This window comes from Dermacentor albipictus, chromosome 4 (assembly GCF_038994185.2).
Source record: "Dermacentor albipictus isolate Rhodes 1998 colony chromosome 4, USDA_Dalb.pri_finalv2, whole genome shotgun sequence".
Classification (NCBI taxonomy): domain Eukaryota; kingdom Metazoa; phylum Arthropoda; class Arachnida; order Ixodida; family Ixodidae; genus Dermacentor; species Dermacentor albipictus.
The window spans coordinates 133,467,933-133,488,408 of NC_091824.1; the positions used below are offsets into that span (position 1 = coordinate 133,467,933).

The following is a 20,476-nucleotide window of genomic DNA, read 5'->3' on the forward strand; positions in this document are numbered from 1 at the left end:
GTAGTCTGATTTTTGTGCGTGTAAAGTATTGTGGTGTCTTTATATATTGGAGCGCACCTATGCTCAGAGCAATGCCGCGCGACATGCGAGTAGGCATGTCGAATGGAATTGAATTGAATTTTTAAGCCGCTTCATAACGTAGCATTAGATCAAATGGTTTTGCGTGTTTTTTTTTTTGCGTGCGCACTGATAATGACGCCATAGATGGGAGAGCACGTGACCATGGGTTGTGTACATAAGTGTATGTATGCCTTCGAATAAAGTTAGTTGTGAGTTCAGCGCTGTCCTGTGTGTTCCTGCCTTCGGCCTTCGTCCTTTTGCGCTGCCCCTTCAAGACATTGCGTAATCAAGCAGTCCAGAAAATATTCCTGAACATACTAGCAAATATCTACAGAGGCTACGCAGGAACAGCCTCAATTCTCCACAACAAAAGTGGGAAAACGTCGATCAAGAAAGCTGTCAGCAGTTCTAGTGCAGCTCTATATATAATATATATAATAGCAGCTCTAATGCTATTCACTGCATGCTTAGCAGACATATTCAATCTATTAAATTGGGAACGATTCGAAGTGAGCATCAACAGCGATTATCTCAACACTGGTGATGAATTGCAACAAACGATTGAAAACCTTAACCGAGAAATTGTGAGAGTACGCTTGAAGATTAATATGCAGAAGACAAAGATAATGTTGGATAGCCCTACAAGGGAACAAGAATTCATGATTGGCAGTCAGCCTTTAGATTCTGAGCAGTAGTAAGTTTATATAGCTCAATTATTTACAGTGGACCCTGATAGCGCAAAGGAATCTGTAAGGGTGATCATATTTAAGTTTTTCGGAATTTTAATTTAAAACTCGTCTGTGGCAGATACCATAGTTCTTGTCCTGCAGTTTGATTATTCGAAGAAGCAGACAATACTTGCACGAGAAGTCGAAACACATAGTCAACTAATTAAAAAAATCACCAATTACATTTTGAATTCATTACTTTACATCATGTATTGCAATTTACAAAACGTAGCTGGTAAGTTCGCAGGATGTATCCGCTTGAATGAATCTCCAAGATAACACCAGTTCCCAAATAGCATTCCCCAAAATGTAGGACGAAATGCAGGGGCTTTTCGGTAACTTTCGTGCTTCAGTGCACAAAAGAGCGTTTTGATTAAAAAGTAAGCGGAACAACCATGCATTTGCATGGCGAGTTTGATCGCGCATGCCTCCAAACTGGTGTAATTCTGGAAATTCGTTCCCAGTGGATACGCCTTGCAAGCTCACCGGCTAGTATTCTTAACTTGCATTATGTGCCTAAGCTAATTGATTAAGCGGTTAAGCAGTGATTGTTGATTACTTGAATATGTGTTTCGATTTATCGTGGAAGTGATGTCCGCCACTCTGAATAATCAATCCCAAGGACTACAATTATGTTATCGGCAAAGGCCATATTTGAAAATTTCGAAAATCTTAAAAATCATAACCCCGTATACTGTTGACACAAGCCCCTCACGGTGCTAGCTACGCGCACTAATCGGCCAATACTCTTTGCGGAAATATACCGGACACGAACGGGTGCATGGCCTACCTTCAGCCCGTACAGTCCTAATTTCGTACCACGTAAACTACCGCCAAATAGGCGGGATATTTTTGCAAAAATGTAACCCTTATTTAGTGGAATTTATGTAGAACGGGAATAAAATGTTCAGCTTACTTAACGAGACTTATATGGAACATGATTGAGAATGATATGCAGTAACAGGGACAAAAGCTAAGCTACCGAAGGAAAAACCGACGCTCCAAGACGATGTTCGATGTTCGACTTCCTTAGTGGAACTCTTATGAAACAAGACTAAGAATGTAGCCGTACACTTGTTCTTGATAAAAAACATGTCACAAAATAGAACTTTTGTTCAACTTTACAGTAAGCCTAATATGAATGTGTGGTAAGGTGGGGGGGGGGGGGATGTACAACCGATCGTATAATATTTATAGGAGCTTTTACAGCTGATTCATCAAACCGCAGGTACTTTTGCTGTTCAAATGCAAAGCTGAATTTAGTTTTACATGTTTTCGACTTGTTTAAAAGTCATGTTTGATTTAAAAGGCGCACCACCACCATTTGCGACTTTCCAAGAAGTGAGCCCGTCCTTAGGACCCTAAATCCAGTGTCGGCACGTTGAAAGCGTTTTAACATTCAGATAACAAACTTAAATAGCACCTTCCACTCTGTTCATTAATTAAAGCCAGTCTGTCAGACTATCAGGCTCAGTGTTCGGCAAGATTTTTTGTTTGTTCTTGATTTATAAGAACACTTACAGTTAGTCCGGTCAAGCATCTCTCTGACCCAACCACACATTTTATCAATGGGATTTATAAGTGGTAAGCTTGGACATACCACTGGTGGACCCAGAAGGGAGGTGGATCTCAAACCCCATAGTAATCCCCCCTTATGACACAAGCTAGCGCTTCGCCAATGACAAAATCGCGCCGTGCCATGACCCCCCCCCCCTTTCCCATTTCTGGATCCATCTCGGGCACATGCAGTGTGCGTGTCGAATTACGCTGTATTGGCACTGTCACAGTCTTCAAACGGCGCAATTTGTGGTCTCTTGAGTGAACACTTATTCAAAGAGCAAATGTGCCCCTTCCAATTTTTTGAACATGTACTCATATAGGTTAAATATGGGGCTGCACTTTCAGACGGCTCTCTTCGTGGCGCTCCCCGCTGCGGCACCATCGTTCATTTTCAGCGGTTACTTTATGCCTCCAAAGCTGCTCCACCCTGCGGTGTCCTGGGTAACCCAGTTGTCCCACCTTCACCATGCACTCCAAGGCATCCTGTATGCAATATACGGCAGCGGACGCGCCGAACTGCACTGCGACGAAGACACGTTCTGCTTCTTCGCCGACCCCGAGCAAGTCCTCGTGGAGACTGGCGCTCAGGACGCCTGGCTACCTTCGAAGTTTGGTATCTTGCTCGCCATGGACGCCTTCTACAAGACCATCGCTTACGTCATTCTCCGGTGGCGTCTGCGACTGAAGAAGTAGTTTTCTCCTTGCGAGAAGTTCGCAGCCCGAGCAAATACGCTGACGTCCACGCTCTTCTAGTCAGAATCCTGACGATCCAACCGAGACGAGTGCAGAAACGGCTCATGATTGCGTATTACTGTGATATCTACTACTTGAAACACGCTCTTCACTTGTGTGTAATTCCTGACTAAGGTCGGTGTACTGAGCGGAAAGTTGTGCATTAAAGGCTAGATCACCACGAAGTTGACAGATTCATTTTTACTTCTTCTCTGCTATACATAGTGTGCGCGAGGTATTTCACGATTGTGGACGCGGCTTCGAGTCGCCTCACACATCCTCTTTCTATTTGTCTACGTGCTTAACGTCATCTTCACTAAACTCTGTCCCTTATTTAGCATATTTTTTCCTTGGTATCAGCTGCCAGAGTGGCACAGTAGACGAAGTCGTAGGCTGTGGTAGTCACCTTACGCGCCGACCCCATTGACCTGGATATCACCACCTTCTACAATGTAATCAAATCCTTTCTTTTTGGGAGGTGACAATTGTTTATGGTCAAGTGTCATCTCAGACAAAGGGAAATAAGCACGGCCAGTGTTCAGACTCAATTTAGGCGGTTTAGTTCTTGCAGCAGGCGGAGGCCATGATGATTGGATAAGTGAGAACACTGATAAGCTATTAAGGGCTATCGCGGAGCAGCTTCGAGTGGCACAGGCAACAACCTCGCATTCTGTGCAAGAATTTATTAGGAAACACTAAAAAGTTATCGATTTTCTTGCTGCCACAAGGCCTGCGCTATCCAAGAGTGACTTGTGGGGAGCTCCTGCCATCCTTTTCTCCCTCAGGATGACGTACTCGGTTTCCGACATAAGCCTGCTACGCTGCTATGCATTAAGAGAGGAGGGAGGGAGGGGAGGGCGTAATTGAGAGGAATACTAACAACCCCACAATGCTAAAGGCTCAATAAATATTGCTAACGCCGAAGCACTGCCTATCATGAACACACACTTTCCGATCTGACCATACAGCCTTATGAAGTCATATAAAATCAGAATTAAATTGCGCAGTGCGTGCGTGCGTGCGTGCGTGCGTGCGTGCGTGCGTGCGTGCGTGCGTGCGTGCGTGCGTGCGTGCGTGCGTGCGTGCGTGCGTGGATATTACCGCGCTGCCTCTCTGCAACTACGCGCAAGACACCTTTTTCTCATGTCCCCCATAGCTGAGCTTTAAATAACACATAATCCTTGAGTAAAAAGGAAATAATTGCCATGCAGCAGCGGAGTGGTCTGTTAAGTTCTTAGAGTTACTCTTCGCACTGCTACTGCTTGCCTCGTTTAACCTTAACTTGATGGATAACGCAGCTACTTTAACTTAAACAAGCATGCTATGTCGCCGCGTTGTTTCAAAGGGCTTCAGAGCAAAGGCACGAGAAAGTGGAAGAGATTATACAAGGGGTGCTCGAAGTCCAACGAATCGTATTATTTAGAGGACAACGCGGCATGGCTCACATACCTTTTTTTTTTTCTCCTTTTGCGGTGGAGCTCTCTTAGGCTACTTTCCAGCGCTTTGTCATGTGCATAGGCAAAAATGATGGCGGCGTCTATAGAGGTAAAAAAGCTTAAGCATAAAGCAAACTCGTATCGATGTATGTGTTCCAGCTGCGTTTGAAGCCAGATGTGCCAAAATCGGTGATTGATCTTGGATGACGGTTTCACGCGTTGCAATCTACGCAAACAACGACAGCGCGACGACTGCGCCCAATGTTTTCACCGACGACGGGCGACAGAGCCTTGCCGTGGAATGTGCCGACGCGTGCGCCGTACAGACTGAGGACGAAGTCGATGTCGCCACCGTATACGTTCATCCCGGAACGTCAAAGAGGGAACTTGAACATTGCATGATCGACACATTTGGGTGGATCGTCCCACTAGACCCCAATCCTATCGTCATTGTGGGTGATATTAACGTCGACGTGTCGGAAAGTGGTCCTCGGCTTCTCTCTTGTAAAGTTCCGGCCTTCAATATTACACCAAGACCAATGTCTCCACGACGCGCCATCACTTGGCATAGACCTAACGCTCGCGAAGAACATCCATATGTCGTCACAGAGCCCATGACCGTCTGTCGCAGCGACCACAAAGCCATAATTACTGTGGTCACGAGATAAACGTCAATACAAGCAAACATAACGCGCATATTTGTGTTATATTCTTTTGTTTTGTTTTATTTTATTTCTAGTTATATGAAGCTCAATACACCAATCAAAGCCTTTTCTTTAGTTTGCAATACAGTGTGCAGTACAAACTGGGAGGTAAGATAGAAAAAGCAGTCTATGCGGCCGCTTGACAAACCTCTCGAACCGATCTAACATTTAACAACCGCTGATCACCCACTGTCACAGAGTGGGATGGCTCTGCTTTTTTTTTCTACGTGTGCTTTTTGTTCTCGGTGCCTACGTCATCTACCTGCATACTACGAGTTCCATGCTTTATAATCAAAACGTTTTACTTGGCTCTCGACCTGTGCAGGTTTTCGATTTAGTACAGCTGTTCTGTTTACTCCTTAAATCATGAATGTATAGCCAAAATGGCTAGATTCAAAGTCCTCACTGCAGCTCAAGTAATATTTCTGGCCATCTATGCTTATTATTATCGTTAATCAGTTCGTACAAATCTACAAAAGAATAATAATGTAACAAAGGAAAGAACAGCTAGATTTCATTTCTTTTTTTAATGTGGCACTTTTTTTGCTGTTCTGACGCTTTCAAGATGGCACACTGGCCCTATAGTGTCTCCTGTGCATCCGTTCATCTGCTTACGTTGATCACACATGCAAATAAATACATAAAATTCGCTCTTGTGATAACTATATCAATTTTCGCACGCTTTTCCATGATCCAGTGTTCGTTGGCTTTCGTGGCGCTTTAACTCCGGTCCCTCACTCACTCGCATTCCTATAACCACTCCGTACGAGAGGTAGCCTCGTCGTTTCCGCCACAGCCTCCACTTGATCAGAGTGAAGGCGATGAAACGCCTATCGCTAGTATCACTCCGAAATGCGCTGGCAAGTTCACGTCGCTCGCACGTACCACGGCACGCACTGAATCGCCGTCGATCGGAACGCAGATTACGTTGGCATCTTCACGCTCGTTGCATTCAAGAGCTCGCCGCTCTCGCTACCTCACGGAGCAAACGTAACAGCTCGGTGTGCGTCCTACACGCATAGAGAAATATGGTACACGTGCGACAAGCTCGCGAGCCACGCGACCGCTGGGTGCACATATTGGGGCTGGACGAAATAACCGCTGAGCGCAATGAACGGTGCCGACACCGGTGACGCAATGGACACTGCCGTCTTGTTTAAAGCAAATGAGAGAGGTGACCGCTTGCAGCAGCGTTTTATCCCGGTGGTGGCTGCGTGTGGCGCTGCTGAGCGCGGCCACGCAGGCCCTGATCTTGAAAGCGATCTGTGATGACTACAAAGACTAGGTGCGCCAAGGGCTGATAGCTTTGTATGCGCTGTCTTCTGACGGCTTAGTTCGCGTTGAAGCGAGAGGCAACAACACGGACAATTCTCTCGCTGCTGCAGCCGCTCTTCCTTGCGCCAATGTTCTGACAGTGAGTGCCCGCCGACATTGAAGTAGATGTGTTTATGTTTGCTTGAGCACGCGTGACACCATGTTTGTTAATTTACGTAGTTAGTAAGCGAATGTTTAGAAGTTTATAAACGTTAATGCAAGTATATAAGTCTGCTATGCGTTACTTCGTATAGCTGTCTCAGACTTTTCTGTCGCAATAGATCTCTCTCCTTTCAGGCGAAACAGCTACCTTTCTTGCTCTCTTGAAAGATTTCATATTACGATTCCCACCTCACGCTTGCATTACCCGCCGCGCTGACTTAGCGGCTATGGTATTGCGTCTAAGCACGCGGTGGCAGGATAAAATACTGGCCGCTGCGGCTGCATTTCCATGGGAGCGAAATGCAAAAACGGAGTCAAGAATGAAAGAAAAGGTATGAGCAACCTTATTCATAGAATTATATGGCAATACAACGCGCATATACTCCACGTTACATAGCATGGCGTGTCATACACATATACCTAAATATATACGGGAATTTTCGCTAACGGGCACGCCGGCGCTGGACGCTTACACCGGATTTTCTGCGACGCGGGGCCCTTAAGAGGAAGCTTTAGCTCGAACCCAACTCCAACGCCGCCTATTCCAACACATGTAAAACGCAAAAGCAAAATGTTTTTCTGTGATAACCCCTGGACTGATTTTAATGAAATTTGTTTCATTTGAGAGGTAAAGTAAAACTATAGTGACCGTTGGAAACAGAATTTTGATTTAGGGCCTGAATTTTGTTTAATAAAAGATTTTCAAAAATTCGGGTTTGAAAAAAAAAACGAGAGCACGAAGTTTACAAATTATTAGCTCTGTATCAAGAACAGATATCGCGGTTCCGTAAAAAGCATCCATTAGATCATTGAAAGCGGACAAATTTAATATGTAATTTTATATCTTACGTGCATTTGTTACGTTGTGTACAAGGGTTCTGCAAAAGCTGTATTCTCTTATTACTAAATTTTTTCAGATTCATGTGTAACACATCAATTTTGTCCGCTTTAGATGTAGTATTAGATTCAATTCACAGGATTGTGATATCATTTTTCATTGCTGAGTTACAGAGATGTAAACTTGAGAGTCTTGTTTTATGAAAATTTTCGACATTTGCCAATATTTATTGAAACATTGACGACCTAAATCAAACGTATGAAACCAACGATCACTAGATTTCAAGATTTTCTTTTAAATGCAACAAACCTAGTCACATTTGGTGCAGCAGTTGCCGAGAAAAACGAATTCTCCTTCTACATGTATTTAGCTAGGAGACCCCGAGCTAAATCTTCCTCTTAGCCCGTGTACGTTCATTGGCAGCACGTTAAATCTCCCCTGGTGGTCAGAATTATTCCGGATTCCACCACTACGGCATGCCTCATAATTATATCATGGTTTTGGCACGTAAAAATCCCAAATTCAATTCAATTCACGCTTGTGTTGTCGTTTGAGATGCCACAAAAAGCAATTTTGTTTTGACGGCAGGAAAACTTAATAAGTGCAACATCATCTGGAAGCTCAACGTACCTATTCTAACTTGGGCACGAAAACAATGAAAATGGGAAACGTGCCTGCACACCAATCCTGCATGCTGAGCCCACTCCTCATGTACAAATGTAAGGCCCACAAATAACATTGTAAATTCGGTTAAGGTGCGAGCCACCTGTGTGTACTGCAGTGACACTAAATTTATCATCAATGAGGTGCAACGCTTGAAGAGTAGTAAAATCACGCAGGAATAAAATAATCGTGTCTAGAAGGATAAAACAGTGAACTTTCAAAAGCGATAACAGTCACGCCGTATCGAGATTGATTTGTAATGTTTCTTGTTTTATTTTTTATGACGAGAAGTTCGTAGATTTAATAACGAAAATAATTGGTACGTTTTTTGTAAAAAATACGTCCAACAACAGCAAGCATGACCGGCACTTCTTGATTGATTGATTGATTGATTGATTGATTGATTGATTGATTGATTGATTGATTGATTGATTGATTGATTGATTGATTGATTGATTTAAGAGCCTGTTTTTACTATTTGTCGCTTGAGCCTCGCTCAGAAAGTCCCGGATCTATCCAGAGCTATCGCGTGTGCTTGAAGGCCCGACCTAGGCCCACCAGTGAATTGGTCCCAAGCACGACCCGGCCCCACGGCTTCCAGCATGAAACCGTCCCAGGCACGAGGGTATGAGACCCGTGTAGTGTTTTAATCTGTATCCAACTATACTCACCATCACGCTGGTGAATCAGCAAGTTATTACAATCTAGCAGGGACAACCATTGATGTCCTTTATTCATTGAAGTCTCAACGAGAGAGAGAGAGATTAACATTATCCTAAAAACAGCTCGTTGTCCGAGCCGTAGTTGCTGGTAACACGTCATGGAGTACGTTGGGGGTTGAGAAAATTTCCAAGATCTATGAATGTGCTGCGCGAAAAATCATCCGAGTCTGGCGTGGGGTGTTCGATTGAAGTTGTCCTTACTTTTGTTTCACCTTATCGCCTTTCCTTACCCACAAGGGGGAATGTAAGGGTGAATGGAGGAAGGGACGGTAGAAATAGGTTCAAGATTTATGTCGAGGACATGTTCGGTATCTGAGGAAGATGGTTGGTAGCCCTGCCACACACATGCTACGCACCTTTTAGGACGAGTGACCTCGGTGGAACTCTAGAGGGCGCTTCACTGCATCGTTGGCCAATGTGAGTGTGCATGGCGGATGAGAGAAGTGTCGCGACGGTTTTACGTATGAGTAAGCACGATAAGGCCTTCATAAAAAAAATTATTGTCATGAAGTAGCGCCGTTCGAACGATTCCAAAACCTTGGATCCGTTTCATGATTACACCTGCTGGTTGGAGTATAAGCTTCAGGAGGAATCAGTGCAACTCTTTAAGCGTATGGGAGAACACGATTAGTTTGTAATGCCATAGAAGCCCGCCATACATTTACGTACGTGTCAATTGATTAGTGAAGTCATAGTTAATCTTAGCTTGAGAAACGACTCACCCTCCACCTAGCCAAGCCGTTTTCAGGGAGCTCGCTGAGGGTTTTCCTTTTTGCTCCCATTTTGGATATCATTGTACCCTTCAATATTTACAATACTTCACCACGAAGGAAATACTGCTGCATAACATTGCACCGCAGTAGGCGACTCAGAGTACCATACTCCGCAGTCACATTGGGAACTGAAGCGTTTTTCTTTCTTTCTTAAGCCACATGTTTTAAGTTGTAGAAGGCCCAGTAACACTCACGCTTTTAATACAGCGAAGCAGCGTTCACTTCTTGCGCCGTAACCGCCACTTAAGAAGAGCGAAAGCGACAATTTTCAAGAAGATGTCTATAGCGAACACCGTCAACGAGTAAGCAAGCAGGTCTACGTCCTTCGACTCCATCATGTCTAGTACCGCCTCGCCCTCGATGGGCACACAAAGCACGTCGGCGTCCCGTTCGTCGCACTTAAGCTCACCGCGTCCACCACCATACAAGGCGACCATGATGCCATGGAGAACGTAGTACAAGTGGGAGGTGTACGTGAGCCACCTGATGGCCGGGAACAGATATCGAGGACGCACGAAGTAGCCGCAAAACAAGAATGACGGAGTCGCAGCGGGCAGTCCAACCAGCGTGGCAACCTGTAAAAAGCGATGCCATAAGGTTACATTGTACAAAACACTTAACAGATAGAAATATCAGGCTACTTAAAAATTCCTACCAAATTTGTCACTGCGCTAATACATGGTCCAAAATAAGACATGACGAAGCCTCTCTTTTGTAAGATTTTCAGTTCCGCTTTGTTCGTAGACTCATGTCTCTCGAACAAAAAGACTCTGTCCCATCAGAGGAAAACGCGACGGGCTTATAACCACGCTTAGCTGAACGTACCTTTCAGCTTAGAAATATTGTGTTTGAACTTTCATAACTCACTTTTAACCCCATAAAGTTGAGGTGGTGCGATTTGGGCAAACTATTTCTCGCTTGCGATATGCGCGACAATTTGTACAGAATGATAAAGAGGCTTCATAGGCGCGTGTTCTTCAATGTGCAACCTATCCAAAACGTCATTTGAAGCCACTTTTCGCACGCTTAGTTTAGGCGAGCACTTTTGCCGCTCTCGTGTGTCACGCCTGCCAAATGTGAGCACAGTTTCGATGTCGCGCTTGTTAGAAAGACTTCCTATGGATACATCGAAAACTCGTTATATACAACGTCCCCAATTTCAAAACAGTGTTTTACAAGTTTGTACACTCTATAGCTTGTGAAACAACTTCCTAAAACTAAATACACTTTAAGGTGCAAACACCGCCACAATATCTCGTGCTTCTCGTTCAAAACGGTTACCTCAAGACTGAACGGAGCGGACGAGACGTAACCAATGCTTTCACTCGTAAAAGCAAACTGGATGGAGAAAAGTGTGACGATGGCAAGGCGCCAGAACTCCATAGGCTGAGACGTCATCCAGTCTACAATAGTCATCATGATCACGGGGCCAGCAATCTGCCAAAATATGTATAGAGAGACGTCAAAAACTACTAAATCTCTCCTTCCTTTAAACAAAATGGAATTTGACCACGGCAGGAATGTAATCTATGTGTAAGGAAATCAACAGATCTCGCATGGAACTTGAAAATCCACAGTGTAGGATGTACACAAAACAATCCCTTTTTCCACACTTGCGCCATTTATTTTTTTTGGCAGGCAAATGTCACAAGGTAAGTAGCCCCTGCACTTATTGATAATACCTATTCATGGTATTTTATTATAGTTTGCAGAATTATCCACAGTCTCAACTACGAACTATTTTGTTTCTTAACTAAATTATAAACTTTTATTGCCAACACAATCGGCAGCCTGTTTAACGTACTGGCTCTTTTGTCTTTATTCACGCACAACTTCAGGAATAATTCATCAACAATCGCTTCTGAAGCAACGAATGAGGTAAAACATCTAGAGTAATGGAAATTTTTATTTCCTGTAGCCTCTCCTCTACATCTTAATTCATTTGTTCAGTAGTATCCCCAATCAGGTCTAACACTCTTTAGAGAGCGTACCTAATGATTCATATTTTGAAACAAGAAGTTCAGGGCTTTGCGCTGTATATATGAGCAAGGCCAAGGGCCCAGCATCCATGTCGAAGTTATGGGGTCTTGTTCGAGCTTGTCCATGTTTATCGGACACCGTTGTTGCTCGTATCTGTAAGCTGGACACTCAAACAAGATGTGGTCTACAGACTTCACGGCGCCACATTTGTCACACCAAGGAGTTGTAATCTGGTCATTGCGAGAAAAAAACTGTTCGTGTACTCTTAGTGGAAGACGGTCATAGAGGGTCTCCAGATGCTATGGGAGACATTGTGGTAGCCTTGCTGGGAGTTCTGGGTCGATGTTGCACACAAAACTGAAGTAGCCTGAAGGTTATTAGCACATTCCATGAGCACATAGTGCTCAGCCTAAGCTGAAGCCTCACTTTTATTAAAAAAACGCTTTACTAAATTTTATGTGATCAAAGCCCTCACGCACATGTGTGTGAGGGGGGGGGGGGAGGGGGTGCGTGCCTGTGTGCGTGTCTGTGTGCGCGCGTGTGTGTGCGATACATCCAAGATATTTACCAGCGTTGCTCACATCACTACATCTAAGACAAAAATGTCAATGCGTTCAATGTCCTTATCATCCGCATTTCGCATTCCTTCAATTAAGGAGACATGCTGTTACCTCGTTACCTGCACAATATAGCTGTTTATACGGCGGACTGCTTACGTTATAACCCTTGAAAATAACCGCTGCAGCATTGGCCAAGGTAGAATATTCCCTGTGTCAGGATTAGAGATGTAAACGCTTGAATGAAATATAGATAATTTCAGAAAAAATAACAGCATTCTTTAGTTTTTTATATTTAACTAGGATAAAATTGAAAAAAGAAGCAGAGCTTCCCATTGCAATTCTTCTGCCGTAATGCGACTACTTCGACTTATCTAAATCATTCTTTTTGAAAGGCGGTCGTCAGCATCCTCATGCCGACTGAGCTAAACCTGTGGCTACACTAACTCGATTATGATTGTTCGACCGCATAGCAGCGACCAGGCTTAATTGAAATAGGAGATTTGATCCGGATTCATCCAAGTGGCGGCAAAGAATTTCAACCAACTCTTCAGCCCTCTCGCCTGTCACGTACTGCAGATTCTCCCTTCTTCTGCGGCATGTGAAATAAGCTGGTCCGAGTTTGGAAATGCGCACACCAAGCTACGCAATAGACTCGCAAGGAATCGCGTTCAAAAACTTGTGTACGTGCAGTCGAACCTCAATGTCCGGAAGACTTCGTCCGCTGCACAGCGAAGCGTTGACGCGTCAAGGGGAAATGAATCGGACACAGATTGATACAAATGTCGGTGTTGACGCTTTCAGGTGAAATCATGCCTAGACTTTTAACATTCAAGCCGTGCTGGGGCTTTCATGATGCAATAAGGTAAAAGCCGCCGTGGTTGCTCAGTGGCTGTGATGTTGGGCTGCTGAGCACGAGGTCGCGGGATCAAATCCCGGCCACGGCGGCAGTATTTCGATGGGGGCGAAATGCGAAAACACCCGTGTACTTAGATTTAGGTGATCGTTACAGGACCCCAGGTGGTCAATATTTCCGGATTCCACCACTACGGCGTGCCTCATAATCAGAATGGTTTTGGCACGTAAAACCTCATAATTAAAAAAATAATCTAAAAGCTATATTCTTTCCAATGTTAAAGAAGCAACAGTGTCGGGTTTTTCATAGCTTTGTGGGCCATCGTTCCTTTTTTTAATTTTCGTACCTATATAAAAAAAACATAAAAGAACCCAGTTTTTTTTTTCACGCCCCTCAATATTTCATGAAATTTTACATCTCTAGTCAGGATTATGCTCAATTAATCATCGTCTGTAGTGGAATGACCTCCCTGTTTGCTTTTGACTGTGCTTGGAAACTGCCCGGTATGTTCTATTGAGCCCTATCCTCCCCCTTATTTCCTGAAACTGCTCTGACTCCGCCCCCTGTCGCATGTGAAGAATGTACGAGTTCCATGATAACCAGATCATTATAGTCACAGCAGCACGTACCGTTAACGGCACGTCCGAAAGTATTCGTGTCACAAAATATAAACTTGGGCAGTACCAGCAGTTTCTCTGCTCCCTTAGAAGAACATCGATCTCCAGAGGAACTGAAAGAAAAGTAAGTGTTAAGCATTTTCCTTGCACCGAATATGATCTGCTACACCTCCTGCGATCTGCGTGGTTCGTATGTCCATGTAATAAAATACCATTCATCTTTCCTCAACAATTGGAAATGAAAAATTAAAGAATGACTTGTAACAGAAATATTAAAATCGCAATGCTGAAAGTTTTTTTAGATTATGTTATCCTGGTTAGCATCTGAGGTTGGACCTATACCCTGGGCAATTAAAATAAAAACTGAACAAACCCTCTAAAGATTAATTGGGCCATCAAATCTAAACAGCCTAAACAACTCAGAAACAAGATGCTTAAACATGATGATGTTATACGATAACAACGATTCAAACAAAATACTTGTAATTCAAAGGAAAAGTCAGAAACAAAGATAGCACAAACAACTTGCAACATCGGACCAATAAGTAACTACAACAAAAAACGTTTAGGAGACTAAACTATTTGTTAGGAGACAATTTAAACTAGTATAAAAATTTTGTGTACCTGGTAAAATAGTCAACAATTTATTTGTCAACTTCGCTGCCATTTTCGTATATTTAGTTAGCACAATAGAGAGAAAAAGTAATTGGCAGCGAATTTGGTTAGGTTATATGAATTAGTACTTTACCATCAATGCACACACGCAAAAATTGACTAGTAAGCGCCTTATAGAAGATGAGTGCTTAATTGTACTAACAAAATTATTATCCAAAAACAACATCTAACACTCGCGTAGTACAAGATTAACTACTGAAGCATGAAAGCAAAGCAAGCCTTTGGCACCGCACTGTACAGAAATATTGCGATGCGTGGAAGTTAAAACGCGGTTGCTAATGCGGAAGCATCGAGAGCTGAGTGAATTTGTACATTTTTGTCAGACTATAGACAAAAAGGAAGAAGGACGGCAAAACAGACAACTCGGGCAGTGACCAACAGCGGAATTTTTATTGTGAAAAACTGACAAACCATCATCTATATTGTAGGCAGCCGATATTTTTTCCCAATGAAATTTCATTTGTGGGTCTGCGCCCGTGTTGTGTCTCTCAGCGTCCTTTGTCGTCTTTGTCTAGTCTTACGAAAATGATTGCAAATGCTTTGAGGAAAATGTATTTATTATAGGCTCTCAACAACTGGCTCTCATGAAACTCACATTTCATATCAGACGTCAGGTTGCTTCTGCGCTTAGTTGTATCGCAAGTGATGAGCTATGATAGTTTAATGATATTATTAGCGACATGTTAAAATTTGTCACCTGGGGGCTCAAATCCAGCACTCCTGGTTAAATTCCACCAATTCTAGTTCTTTCTACAAAGGCCATTCGCGGAGCGCACAGGCGTTCTGACAGCCGACTGCCGTGTGCGTAAGCGATGCTTACATGTTATGAAAGTCGTGCCGCAGTATGCGAAGAGCAGCAGCAGCATCGCCACGAGGTACATTGTGATGGTTTCACGCACTAGCGCTGCCCGGTTGCCCAAGTCGTAGTACATTATGGAGAGCAGAAGGCCGAAGAACAGGCTGACCGTCAGGCGCATGCCGAAAGTGGCCTGCGCTTGGGAGTACACAGTGACATTCGCAAATGTACAAATGGCACTCCGGTACACAGCAAATGACACTCTAACACAACAAGTTAGTTTATCGATAGTGACCGAACTCTAAAGGTAAATAATACTAATAATACTGCTAATAATAATAACAATTGTTGTTGTGGTTGTTGTTGTTGTTGTTGTTGTTGTTGTTGTTGTTGTTGTTGTTGTTGTTGTTGTTGTTGTTGTTGTTGTTGTTGTTGTTGTTGTCGTTGTTGTTGTTGTTGTTGTTGTCGTCGTCGTCGTCGTCGTCGTCGTCGTCGTCGTCGTTGTTGTTGTTGTTGTTGTTGTTGTTGTTGTTATTGTTGTTGTTGTTGAGAGCATATGTACACTTGAGGGAAAGGGGACGAAGGAACAAATATTACAAGATCTCAAGGAATAAAGCAGAAATACGGGAAAAGAGAGAGTGCTGCCGATCACGTTACTAAAGGAGTTGACTCGCCATCGCGGCCCTGCGAAAGTGAATGTCCAGCGAAGCTGTTGAAAACCCTCACTACAACTGTTGAGGTATGCATGCAATGCTTCATTGCTAAATACCTCCTCCAGCGCATTATTCCATGAGAGGAGAATGTGGGCATGCGGACTTGCGCTCTTCTGGATTTCCACAGCAATTCGACCAGCGGCAGCACCCCGCCGCTGGTGTACGGCCGTTCCTTTTCCCTATGCCACTCCTCGTATATATGCTGCTCCACGGAAGTCCGAACTCTGCGTTGCCTACCCACAGTGGTGCTGCAACAATGAAATCCGTTGCCACGCTGGTTCTTTTATATATGACAAGCTAGTCACGTCACTCCTCACGTCGCAAGCTGCCGTCACCGCATCAGCTTGTGCAGCAGTAATCATTACCGGGAAAGGTATGCGGGAAGCGCTACGCGCTTTTCATTGTTATGAGTAGCACCTTATCATCAATGATGTGATTTGGATGCTTGTTTTGTGCTTTTTCTTTATTGAAACGAATGATGTGCTGTATGTGGTTTAGGTGGTACGAAACAGTGTGTGCACTTTTTGCTTCAATCACTGAAGTTTTTTCTTTTATGCGTTGCATATTGCAGTCACTCAGTTCAGCCTTTGGGCGCGGCCGAGCAGCCACCATTGAGGGTATGAGCCATTGTTCATTGCTGCGCGTCTCATATGTGGGTCTATTCTCTTTTAAGTTTGCTATGTTTGTTATTAGGTTGCTTCTATTTTTATGCGTTGCATATTGCAATCACTCAGTTCAGCCCTTGGGCGCGGCCGGGCAGCCACCATTGACCTTTAGCGCAACCACATGACGTGACGTCACGACAGCTGGAGGAAAAGCTGGGCCCCAACTCGCGCAATATGCAACGCATTCTTGGATTAACCAAGCAAAGCCTGGCCATTTTTTTCTTTCCTTCTTTATTAGTCGCTGAAGCTGTTTTTTTTTTCTCCCCTTGAGGATGGTGACGAAAAAACAATTTTACTTAATAGAGGCTAAGAGCATCATTGCGAAAACTGTTACAAATAGAAGAAATGATGTCTGAGGTCTCGTAATTCAATAAACATCATATTCAAGACAACATTATTTGTGTTCTAGCGGCCTAATGATGTCTGTGCACCAGGCACGCCGAAGGTTCAATCTGGTACCAGCAAACTACAAGTATGAAACCGAGCTCCCGCACTTCGACCATGGTTTCTGCCCATTTCGTTCAGTGTCTATGCCATCTCTATTGGTGTATGAATAAGGAAACGTCTGTAAGAAACATAAATGCTCTACTGCTCGACTGCACAAATTTGGTCAGTGAATTACACACACAGCCAATGCACTGCCAACAGTATTGGAATGACCACCGGTTACTTCCAAAAATGGGAATATTCATTAACTATAACTAATTTTAGAGTTACTAACGTACCTTGCTTCTCATTACGCAGAGGAAGCTCCTTTTTAGGAGAGTCTTGAACTGCTTGCAGTATCTCACACGTACTTCATGTTGTCGTTTGACTTCCTCCCTCTCCTATTAAAGATAGGAACATTCCAGCACATATCAAATATGTGGAAAGCAAACCTTCGTGAGAGAGAAAAGAAGAGGGAAACGTAGGGAAGGAAACGAAGGACGTGCCCGGACGCCTATCCTACCCTTGTGCAAGAAGAAAGGGCGAAAAGGGATAAGAAGGAAAGAGGATAAGAGCAATAGTCAGTCATTCAAAGAATCAGTCGCCGAGGAATGTAACTGTCACAAGCTTTCGTACAGTCCAGTAGCCTTCAAGAAGTGCCGAAGGGCTTTTGTGGCCCTTTGCATGCAAGAATGCATAGGCCATGGTCAAAGGATATTTTCTTCCAAAAGCGCTCTGTTATCTAATAGTTTAGCTTGTGGAGTACGTCGTTCAGTGTCAAAGGATGGGTAGTGACACAGAAATTGCTATAGAGTCTCATCGCACCCGCACAAGTAGCACACTTCACTGTTGGTCATCCCTATTAGGAATGAATAGGCATTGGTAAATGCGAAGCCTGGCCACATGCGAAGAAATAACGATGTTTCGCACCGGGAGAGTTCAAGTGGCAAGCGAAGTCGCAAGTTAGGGTCGAGAGAGTGCAAGCGTGAGTTAATAAAACCCGGTGAATTACATCGTAGAAGTGTGATGTGGCGAGCACGTGATGGAAGCTGCCGCTCAGCATCTGTTCATGAGAGTGGTAGAGGCAGCCGCTGATGTTTTTGATGAGCTTCATGTGCGCTGTCTGCAGTGACTCGGCATCCATTCAAATGCAATGCCATGTCCTTTCTCGAGCACATGGTGATGAACGTAGCTTATTTCATACACTAGCTGTTCGTGTAACTTATGACGTAGGGCAAACGACAGAGTTTGTAGGGTTGTTTTCAAATCGCAGAAAATAGCCCGACGGTTTGGTGGCTGCTTGGAGCACGTAATAGAGTGCACCTTGAAGAGCCGCAAGTTCTGCTGCTCTCGACGGCGTATTGTGAAATTATTTGAATTGCAACGAGACGGCGTCCGATGGAACAACCATTGCGCCGGTAAAGCAGTTCTAATTGGTGGGACCGTCCATATAAATCTGTCTGCGGTGAATATAACACTCGTTTAGGACAGTCAAAAACAGCTGCTTCTGAGCTAGCGGTGACAATCCTGCCTTCTTAACAATACCAGGAACTAAGAACCATATGTGAATTTGCCGGAGAGACTACAATGTCGATGTTGGGAATTTTGCAGCCTTGAAGACAGATGGCATAGAGTCATGGTGTCTCGTCACAATACCATAGAATGTAGCCTGTGGTCTTCGCGCTGGCAAACAGGCTAAATGGTGGGATGGTAGCCGCGAAAGGTCTCGAATGCGCGCTCTTGGCATCTCAATGACGCTATGAATAATATTTATTAGTGCTACGTTTGCAAAGGCTTCATTTTTTCACTATTGATAAAATAAGACGTGTGAACATCTAACAAAAAGGGATTATCTATGCGATGCCATCAATTTCATTATTGTCTTACGACTACAGATGCGTTTTCACATTACTTTACATCCTAAAACGCCTCTATGAAGCTGTGACTTCTTTTTTTTGCATTTGTTGAACATTCGTGCACTTCAAAACACGCAGTGAGCGCCGGTAAATGTAATCTTGCTTCCGGCCAGTTGTGAAGTGGCAATTATAGTCAAGATTTTCACAGTGCAATAAGCGCCCTTTTAAACAGCTAGGCGTGCGCGTTAGACACATACAACGTCTTAGATGCTTACCTTATCGCTCATTATTCGTCCACCGTAGCTGGTGAGAGGCAACGAATCATGCCAGTTTTCGTTAATAATGGAACACTCATCAGGAATGAAGAATCCCGACAACTTGGTTGTCAATTCTCCGTGTTCGCCAGACGCTATCTCCGTAACTGAAAATGCGCAAGAAATTAAAAGAGATGGCAAAATTGCAATCGATGGTCAACTTCATTGCCAGTCAGTCTTGCCTTTTATTTTATGCATCGTACAGGCTGCTAATTATGTCTTCGCTATGTAGTTACCAGACTGACAGCTGCACATTTCGTACATTTCCAGCATGCAGTGTATAGCACGAGTAACAGGGACTAATATGAGCAACAAGAACAAGATTAGTTATAGGCAACTGTACGTTGGAAACCCAATACGTTCCTTTTTCGTGACGGAACGGTAAAAATCATTTGATTGTTTTAGCTTTCCTTAATGCGTGATGCGTTATTATGGAACGTGATACGTTAGGTCTACTGCGCATGTTCTCTTAAACAACTGACTACCAGGCCACCTGCCGATGGTTACCGCGATTACGTTACGACAAGGTTTGTACCCTGCCCACCCGCTTAAATCTTGATTATCCCTTTTACTTCCTCTCCATCGTGACCACGACAAATAAATGGTAAAATCAAACATCGCTTAGTGCTCTCTTGCGCTGTGGACAAGACATGTTCTGCCGTTAGTATTGACATCACTTGTTTGTTTTATCTTTGGTCTACTTAGTAATAAAAAGGCGGCATCTAGTCGATAAAGTGGTTTGATTACTACCTAGCAGACGGCGCCACAGCATTAGCGTCGGCGATGCGTTGACAACGTGAAGCGCTCGAAAAGCCTAATTCTCCAGTGCACCGTTCATCTACTTCAACGCTCGAGCACAGTACACGATGACAGAATGTTAAAACATTTATCTTCAGGCTTCTCTACTATGGCCCCACTATGGTTGCTAGAGGAGTAGGTTTGCCGACCGAGCGCTAGTTCACCACTTATCCGCATCATGACACAAAAATGGCGCTGCAGTCAATAGAACGGTTCTACTGCGCACGTCGCTATCCTTAAGCAGGGAAGACAAAAGGCGACTTCGAGGATATCGCCGCCTCTGATTTGAGCTCCAATATATGCTTACATACCATTCTGTGAAGTGCCGGCAAAACATTACAGGCAATTGCGCTATTGTTGCAAAAACGGAGAGCTCTGGAAGTATTTTTTTAGCTTCTATGCACGAACTAAGCCCTATATCTTTACCGGTTTCGAATGAGCGCGGAGTTATTTTGGAATTTTAAGCTATTAACTAGCGAGTAGCTTTTCGTAGGTTGGTGTAGCCAAGTATCGTATAAATCAAATACATAA

At 43.9% G+C, this 20,476-nt stretch overlaps 2 protein-coding genes across 2 annotated transcripts in view; one reads left to right on the forward strand and one right to left on the reverse strand.

Annotated features, from left to right (window-relative positions):
* The window catches only part of LOC135898358 (ATP-binding cassette sub-family G member 1-like), a gene marked incomplete at its 5' end in the record, with an annotated part of 28,479 nt that extends 24,674 nt beyond the window's left edge, over nucleotides 1–3,805 (forward strand). The window contains one exon of the mRNA XM_065427242.2: nucleotides 2,694–3,805. Coding sequence (XP_065283314.1) covers nucleotides 2,694–3,041 — 348 coding nt within the window. The remainder of the gene's footprint in view (nucleotides 1–2,693) is intronic.
* Nucleotides 3,806–8,420: 4,615 nt separating this feature from the next.
* The window catches only part of LOC135898337 (ATP-binding cassette sub-family G member 1-like), a 31,666-nt gene continuing 19,610 nt past the window's right edge, over nucleotides 8,421–20,476 (reverse strand). The window contains exons 8-13 of the mRNA XM_065427223.1: nucleotides 19,109–19,254; nucleotides 17,277–17,378; nucleotides 15,198–15,366; nucleotides 13,715–13,815; nucleotides 10,974–11,129; nucleotides 8,421–10,267 (exon numbers count right to left, since the gene is read on the reverse strand). Of these exons, the coding sequence (XP_065283295.1) occupies nucleotides 9,911–10,267; nucleotides 10,974–11,129; nucleotides 13,715–13,815; nucleotides 15,198–15,366; nucleotides 17,277–17,378; nucleotides 19,109–19,254 (1,031 nt within the window). The 3' untranslated portion in view covers nucleotides 8,421–9,910. The remainder of the gene's footprint in view (nucleotides 10,268–10,973; nucleotides 11,130–13,714; nucleotides 13,816–15,197; nucleotides 15,367–17,276; nucleotides 17,379–19,108; nucleotides 19,255–20,476) is intronic.